The sequence below is a fragment of the Clytia hemisphaerica genome, unplaced genomic scaffold (assembly GCF_902728285.1).
Source record: "Clytia hemisphaerica strain Z4C2 unplaced genomic scaffold, Clytia hemisphaerica genome assembly, whole genome shotgun sequence".
Taxonomy (NCBI): Eukaryota; Metazoa; Cnidaria; class Hydrozoa; order Leptothecata; family Clytiidae; genus Clytia; species Clytia hemisphaerica.
In genome coordinates, this window is record NW_027104202.1 from 24,211 (window position 1) to 33,332 (window position 9,122).

The window sequence follows — 9,122 nt, forward strand, 5'->3', positions numbered from 1 at the left end:
TACCTATGTTTTCTTTTATCACAGGGAAGCAGCTGAAGTCCTCCAGCAAGCACTCAGATATTTGACAAAAGATAGCAATGGGGATATGCAGAATTATCAAGCGGTTATTGACATTCACTGCAAATTAAGCTTCGTTTACACGACCATGGGCCAGTAAGTAAAAATGAATGAAGATTTTGATTCTTTTGTAAAATAGAAACCAGGTCCCTTTTTAATATTGGTATCTTTACACTTGGTTCACATATGAAACTCTCATCAATATTTGGTGCACATTAAGCTTCGTCCACTACCATAGATGGGACAGTAGTAAAGATAAAAGGAGATTTTAGTTTTTTTGCTAAATAAAAAGCAGATCCTTTTTGTATCATTACACATCTTGATTCACATCATGACATCACTCGGTAGAAATAAAGCTTGGTTCAACCCTATTCGTACTAGGGGGGGGGGGGGCTCTTTCTGTTCGGAAGTCAAACTATTGGTAATAGCTCCTGAAATAATAGAGCTTTTGCCGTGAAATTTTCTGTAAATTCCTAACATTTATTTTGCTTCAAAATAAAAAAAAAAATTGACACCTAAATAGTTTCACACCTTGAGCATGATGACATTTCTGATAGTAAGGTGTCACAAAAATTGACACTTTTCCAATACAAATTTATTTTTAATGTCAAATATATCGTTTAAACTGTAATTTATTGAATATTTAGGATAAAATAAGCATTTTAAACTCAGGCAACTTTTTTCTAAAGCCTTTGTTAGAATACAATAGCTATTTATAAGAATAATGGAAAATTTCGGTTTTTGCTCACTTTGGGCATGATGAGTGACGTCATCAAAAAAATTTTTTGTCAAAAGTTACCTTACGTGACAAGGATCTTGTGTGCCAAATTTCATCCAAAAAGACCGACTAGGTCAAAAGTTAAGGGGTGGTACAGGAAAAGCCCCCCCCTAGTTCTGAACCGCCCCTAAAAGCCTAGTTTGAATAGGGTTAAATTAATTGTTTTTTATTTATTTTGCCCTTTTATGACTGAAATTGTACTGTCCTTATTACAGGATGAAATTGATAACTTATTTCATCTAATAGTGTGTTCCTTTATTTGCTCAAAAGTCAACCAATCCAGTCTAAAAATTTTACCAAATTAAACTGTTTTAGTTGATAAAAACTAAGTATTGAGATTCGTACTGCTCCGCTACTTTTACCTAGTTTAATGTTCACAGAAAATTGGAAAGACACCCTAACTCATGTCTCATCGGACCACCAAAAGGCCAACATACTTACATTTAACTATATTTACCCAGCAGGGCCACAACGTTTTTTCAACGTCCACAACGTTCTTTTAACGTTTATCTAACGTTCACAACTTCCATATAACGTTAGATGGACGTTTAAACAACGCTGTGTGCTTGCTGGGAGAGATTCAAATTATAGTATTTTAAGAATTGGTTTCTCCAAGACGGGAACTGAGAATTAATTCGATTTATTCATGATATGCACTATTAAAATGTCTTCTGATATTATATCACGGACCCAACAGCTGATTGTTGGTAAGTGACGTAAAATCAGTCAATACGTCACTTGCAACCAATCAGATGTTAGGTCCGTGAAAGAAATTACAATTGTGCATATCATGATATGCACCACTACAATGACTTCACGAAATTATTCAACTTTCCTGTTTTTGTTCCACCCAAAACGTCACTTTTTCTATTGTTTAAGTGACGTATTGGGTGGAAAATTTCTTAGAAGACTCTCCAGTGGTGCATATCATGAATAGAAAAATCCAAATCTTAAAAGTTCGAATTAGCGATTGTCCACTTTTTCTTTCTTCTCTTAGAAATGACAAAGCTGAAGCAATGCTGGAGAGAGCGCTCAACATCTATTTCACGGTAACTAGTTTCATTTGTATAAATGGTTAAAATTGATACCTTGCTTGAAAAGATAAGTTTTTGGTATAATTTCTCTTGAAAGTATATCATTAAAATTAATACCTTGCTTGAAAAGATAAATCTTTGATATAATTTCTCTTGGAATCTCATCTATATATTAATACGCTAAAACGTGTGCAACGTTTTGTAAAAAGTTTTCGAAAACCTAACAAAGCTCAACAAAGCCTCCTCGTTGAACCATCGTCTTTTTGCACCTGATGTAGATTTCCTACCACTAGACAAACTTTGAGACGCTAACATATAATATTCTATACAGAAACATTGGAGCTGGATGAGTTAAAATCAACCTTCTTATTCCCAAATAAAACTTTTCATTTTGAAGAATTCTTATTTAGATGCTCTTTAACCTATTCTGTTTATAGTGTGTTTATGCAAAAGCGGCTCCCTATCACTTTCAAAACTTTCACAGTCTTTCAAAGTCACTCTCGAATGTCTAGCCACAATGGCTAATAAAGATCTAAAATATAATTCTTCTAAGCAATTTACTTAATTGTGGTTAAAGATTGCAATGCAATGTTATCTTTTTTCTCCTTTATTTCCTAAAATCAAAATGGTATCATTATTTCAGCAGCTATCTTTCTTGCTTTTTTAGAGTTTTTATATGTATAGTTTTCCGCTCATCATCATCCTTCGATCTAGGTCGGAAATAAACAATAGCCCTCCCTCCACAGTTCTCGATCAGCTATTGAAGTACCCTTTTCCTTAATCTCTAGCCCTGTTTCCCGTTTCAAAAAATATCAAGAAATGTGCACTTTCTCGAGCGCCTAGGGCCTGCAGGACACCAAAGTAAACTTTCTGACACGATTTCGTTTTTCGCACGAAACAGTGACCCAAAAAAGAGCCTGCTCGTCAAAACAGGGGAAATTCTTGGAAGTCCATGATAGATCTCTTGAAGGGTTGGGTGGTTGCGCCAATCAAGGTTTGTATAACAGCCATCAAGGCTCTTTAGCATGGTTTTTGTCATGGTCCAAGTCTCCGAGCCATATAAAAGAATTGGCTCGACAAGACTTTTAAAAGTTTGAAGTTTGAGAGCGTTAGATAAATTAGAGTGCCATATCTTCTTTAATTTATTACAAGCTTTCTAATCGACACCTTGCCTAATTCTAAAATCGTTTTCAGAGCTGTTAATATGAAAGCTAAGATATTTGAAATCCTTCACAAGTTTGATATTGACACCATTCTTGGAAGTTAAAGGGAGAACATTTCCTGAGGAGCTGATAAGTTTAGTTTTTCCAGCATTGCAATAAAGACCGACTTGACTGGCCGAAGTTTCAAGTGAGTGAAGAAGACCTTCAAGATTTTGAATGAGGCCCCCCCAGCGGACCCTCAATTCACGCAATCACGCAATTTTTTTTCGAAATTCACGCATTCACGCAAATTTTCCTCAAGTTTCACGCAATAACCCGATTGTTCAGAAATCGGAAAATTTCTTGGGAAAAATCGGGGAAACATTGGAAAATCGGGCAAACTGCACATAGTCGGTGGAAAAAGGGAAATTCACGTATTCACGCACAAAATAGCCCAGATTCACGCATTCACGCAATCAAAAAGTACATTTTCACGTTCACGCAAGTTTTTTCAATTCACGCATTCACGCAAATTTTTTTTAATTTTCACGCATTCACGCAACAGAAAATGCCCATTCACGCAATCACGCAAACCGCTGGGGGGGCCTTGAATAGTCTCAGAAGCTAAGGCAAGATCGTCAGAAAAGTCAAGATCGTCAGAAAAGTCAAGATCGGTCAGAAAAAGGCCGCGGTTACGCATTCGCAGGGGAGCTTTGATATTGATTCCCTTCTCATTAGATAAGTCAACAGAAATTCTTAAAACATAATTTAAAACAATGATAAAAAGAAAGGGAGCTAAGGTGTCACCTTGTAGAACTCCAGCATAAATGTCAAAAATATCAGTGTCTCCGTCGGCTGTAATGACCTTTGCTTTGGTGGAGACATAAAGTGCCCTGATGGCTGAAATGAGTTTCTCTGGAATGCCGTAGAATTAAAGAAATTCCAACATTTTTACACGAGATATGGAATCAAAGGCTTTTTTAAAGTCAACAAAGCAAATAAAAGCATCTTTGTTAAGTTTTAAATACGCCTGATGGCTAAAATCTGTGTAAGAGTACTTCTTCCCTTCCGAAAACCAAGGTCAAATCACCCTTTTTTGGAACTGGAGTGATACCGCTAGTTAACCAAGATAATTGTCGTTGCGGGAGAGTTGGAACCCTTAAACACATCCTCTCAAGTTGCCCATTTAGACACTTTTTGCGAATTGAGATTTTACGTTTTACAAAAGAGCAACAGCAATGGAAAAGAGTTCTTGAATTCTCAAGTTAATTGATGACAGAAAATCAATTTTTTCAACGTGTTTCTCGAAGGGAAATCTGAACATATTTGTGCACTTTTCCAATTTAAATTAAATAGAAAAAAATATGTAACAAATGCACGAATCCTTTGAAATAGGCTGATGAGGTTCTGAGGCCTTTGACGTCGCTCCTTAGTCATTTTTAAGGCATTTTCGAAGTCTACCATAATAAACGCTAAATTTTTTACGTAATAAACGCTAAAGGGAAAACGAGAACAACCAATTGTTTAAAATTTCAAGCAAAAGTTTTTCGGTTTCGGTCATGATCAGTGATATAGATAGTTTGGGTCTTTGAGGGAATTAGACCGAACATGACTTCAGCCCCCTCCCCCCTCTGGCCGTAGGAAGGGCTGAAAGGTTTAACCAAATTTGCGTTATTGTGTGAATTGAATGTTCGCTGGGGGGGGGGGGGTGGTAAGGCTCTATTATAGTAAATGTATGGAATTAAATAAACGCTTAATTTTTTTATCACCTTTAACCTTCAGCTCAACCTTTTGGAGGATCCAAATCTCGCAACTGTAATTAATAGTTTGGTGAAACTCTACCGATCACAGGTAAAAACTATAATTAATGGTGTTGTGAAAGTAAATTTATGTCGACAGTAAAATATTTTGTTGTAAAGTCATTTTGACTATATTTGTCATTGTAATTTTTTGTTTTGAATCAGGCTCAGAAAAAAGCATCTCGAAAAACACGATGAGACAATTAAAGAAAACCTTTCCAGGATTAACAGTTAATTCCTAGTCCTCGTATAAGTAACGTGGTCCATATAACGTTAGATGAACGTTGAAACAATGTTGTCTGCCAGCTTGTTTAACTTCAAAGTGTTTTCTTTCATATATATAGAAACGAATGGACAGTTTGGAAAGACTTCACAGGTAAAGTGTATTTTCCATTTTTGGTCTTCCTAGCATCTGGCCTTTCATTTACATTTCCCTGTACTGTATATCCGTTTTTGAAGATGTAGCGCTTTGTTCATTCAAGTTCATTTTGGAGGAAACGGCGCCTTGTAACAATCACTAAAAAGCGCTTTGCCAATTAAAGTTTATTTTGTAAGAAGCGGTGTCTTGTAGCAATCGACCCCCGTTTCCTGTACTGTATATCCGTTTGTGAAGATGTAGCGCTTTGTTCATTTTGGAAGAAACGGCCTCTTGTATCAATCCTTAAGAAGTGCACACATTGCGAACATATATCCGTCAGTTGCTATGTCCCTTCGACCTCTTGTTTATATTTTTCAATCTTATCCATTAGGATAAAATTCCGGTTCTTCAACTAAAAATTAAAAAAGTTGCTAATCTGGGGGTGCAATTGCAATGTCGAAGGATGTGAGTCAAGGGGCATTTTAAGCCTGACTGCCCAGAAGATACACTTAGAAAACACAAGACGCGATTCTCTTTAAAATAAAAGAAAATCTTATTATTTAAGATAAAAAAAAATATTTTATTTATTTCAAATCTTGCTTGTAGATCACACATGAAAGCGATGGAAAGATATTACGGAGTGGATGATACACGAGTGGCACATGTTATCAATGAATTGGCTGTTCACCTCAGTAAAATGGTAATTTACACAGCTATTTGCACTTGTTATTGTACCTCGAACCCGATCATCGTTGCGACGACTGTCGGCGTTTAACGTCCTTTTCTTCAAAGCTTTTTTTTTGTCGAATTGATCTCTTATTATGTGAACCTTTGTCGTCACCTTGTCTTCTAGTGATTCGAATAGACGAACTTACTTTGTTTGTTTATGGTCATTGAATGAAAGCCTTTACGTCAAGGAAATGCTTTGTTGACGCCTAAATGTCCTAAATAACTTCTAAGATGTCTGAAGTCTTACTTACCGCTAGTATTTCGGCATTTTGTTATTATGTTTCGAAGCTCTTAAATTTACATCCATTTCTCACGAGAACTAATCTCGGGCTCAGATAGTATTTTTTCTTCTTCATTCCCGTTTTAGAACAAATTCGAGGAAGCTATAGAGCTCTACGAACAAGCCATGAACGTTTACATAAACCAATTGGGATTTCAAGATGTTCATGTATCGGAAGTTTTGAGTAATTTGGCTCATTTATTCTCTGAACAGGTACGATACAGTGTGTCCCAAAAAAAGTGGACAAATTTCTCAAAATGCATCATCTTAAAGGTTTTGTTTCTAAGTAAGAGTATTATCGTTTGCTTTATCATCAATTTTAATTCACCACAAGCTTTTTCACATTGGATTGACATGGATGTGGTGCAAGATTGATCCGAAAGAGGAAGAGAAAAACATTGTTTTTGCTTATATCAGCATAATATAACAATAGGTAGACCCTTGATCTTGATATGAAATATGTGTCTGATATGAAACGGAAACATATATGTAAAATAAAACCTTTAGCTGGGCTTAGAATGATTGAGATAAGATTAAAATTCACTGTTCAATCAATAGATATGCTATGCCCAAGATGTTTGAATAGATTTTTGCGTGTTTTGAATATTAAGTATTCATGTCATAAGATTTCGCATAAATTATGAGGATTTTATTTCATATGAGAATTCGTCTACTTTTTTCGGGACACGCTGCTTTTTCTCATTTAGAGTTTGATGTTTAGGGTCCAAACCACTATCTTTTTCATATTAGTATACCCCGGGAGGGGGCAATGAGTCTACCAACAGACTGTATGTGCGGCGAACTAATTTGCTTTAAAATCAATCCCTTAGTTACAGTGCAACAAAAAATATCAATGAAATCAATTCGCTTACAGTGTAGTTGTATCAAATTTTCAACTTTTTTAGAGCCAAAAAATAAGAATTTGCGGTCAAAAAATATGAAATTTCTCCTTGATTTGCTGAAATTTCTACTCTTACAGTGCATTTATCAAAAGTCCACCCTTTTAGTGCATTTCTGCTATCTTGAAAAACATACTCTTAACCGTGGCACATGTCTGTCGATCAATTTGCCCGTTTCCACCTTGGATATTACCAGGGCACAGTTTCTCAGGCAAGTCAAAATCTTTGATCAGAGTTTTTTGAAAGTGGTACTCTAACGTTGGACTACTCATCTTCCACTTTCACGTCATGAAAGATTTCTTTGAATTATTAATTGACCAATGTTGAGTAAAGCTACCGTTGGGTACCAATTTTCTAAAAACTCTGATCAAAGACAACAGATGTAGCTTGGTCTAGGGTATATTAAGATCAGTGTTCACATTCATCTTTCAAGTGGTCCAGACTTCAAAAATCCTAAATTAATAGGCTATCCACTTAGAAATAAAGACTCTACCTTTAAAAACAACAATTTTCCTCTTATTTATAGCGGCAAGGTGATTTAGCTGCACATTATCACAACTTGTCTGCCAATCCGAACCGAATCGTTGAAGATCTTTTACCCAAACAGTAAGGATCAAAAGGAGTGTAGAAAGGCTTATAAATTGAGATAAAAAGTGACGAGGTTGTTGAAATAATATTGGCAGCCAAGGTAGGAGGTATACAGAACTGCTGTCTCTCGACTATGGGAGAAGGCTTCCTGATCCAATGCAGATAATTAAACTTCACGAGCTTGAAAAAGAACTTGATAGAATGTACACACGTCTTCTAAGAAGAGTTAAAAATCTTTCTTGTCACGATTACCCAACCTCCAAATACAGCATATATTGTTCGCTTTGTGCTCATCTCATCTCCATCTCAAAAGCTGGACGTGTTCAATTTGCTGGTCATTGCCTTCGTGCGTCCACAGAAGTCATCTCCTCTCTCTTACTCTGGAAGCCCGAGCGTCTGGTTCAAACAGCGAAGAAGTTAACTTTCACTGATGCAGTGAGCAGGGACACTGGAGTTCATTATAGTGACCTGGAAACTACCATGCGCGACTGCAAATTCTTGGCGCCGGAGGGTAGAATCCGTCATCTCGACCGCGCCTTTGAAAGAGGATGATGGTGGCTATAAGCTTTATATTTTAATAGTAATTTTATTGGTGGACCGAGAGATTTGGATTGAATGGAATTTGCGTTGCGTTGCCAGTAAAGAATTGATGGTACACTTTTGGTTATGGAGAAAACGTGAATTCCTAATTGTGCTAGAAGTATATGCTAATGAAATGATGTTATTTCTGAGGAAGGGAGAAGCGCTTGTTTTTGTGTGGATATTCAGATGCTCGTGAATAACTGTTGATCACTCTCTGTTGTCCATGAATGTTGGATCTACAATATCATTTATTGATTTGAGAAGCGTTGGTTGTCGGTTAATTTTTCGATCGATCGTCACAAATCAAGACTAAGAGTTGCAAATCAAAATTACGGTCATAGGTGGAAATTAAACGTGAGAAGTAAAAATTATCCGTCACAAGTAAAAATTATCCGTCACAGATGAAGATTATCCGTCACAAATCAAAATTATCGTCACATATCGATTTTATCCGTCAAAAATCAAAATTATCCGTCACAAATCAGAATTAAGCGTCACAAATGAAATTTATCCGTCAATGATCAAATATTTCACCCATAACATATAAAGAGACTGGTTGACCAACTTTTTTAAAAAGTCAAATGTTAGATGAAAAAATAGTACGGGGAGAACTTTTTTTATAAGCTTTTTTACGAAGCGAACTAAATTATTTAGCATTTTTTAAGGATTAATATGCACGCAGTTTTTTATCACATTCATTCATGGATTTCTTTTTAACCTAAAACAGAAAAAGCACTTTTTGTACATATTTTTTACACTTAGCAGACACACAACGTTGTTTTAATGCTTAATCTAATGTTCACAACATCCAACGTTATATGAACGTAGCTGGCGTACATAATTTTCCCAAGTTGGAAACTCATGAAATTTACCACA

The 9,122-nt window shown here is 35.9% G+C and overlaps 1 protein-coding gene across 1 annotated transcript; it reads left to right on the forward strand.

Annotated features, from left to right (window-relative positions):
* Positions 1-6: 6 nt before the first annotated feature.
* On the forward strand, positions 7-9,035 carry LOC136815286 (kinesin light chain-like). Its single transcript, XM_067071726.1, has 7 exons — positions 7-153; positions 1,833-1,884; positions 4,794-4,862; positions 5,155-5,186; positions 5,775-5,868; positions 6,265-6,390; positions 7,603-9,035. Exons 1-7 carry the CDS (start codon positions 86-88, stop codon positions 7,684-7,686), a joined length of 525 nt encoding a protein of 174 aa, XP_066927827.1. The 5' UTR covers positions 7-85; the 3' UTR covers positions 7,687-9,035.
* The last annotated feature ends 87 nt before the right edge of the window (positions 9,036-9,122 follow it).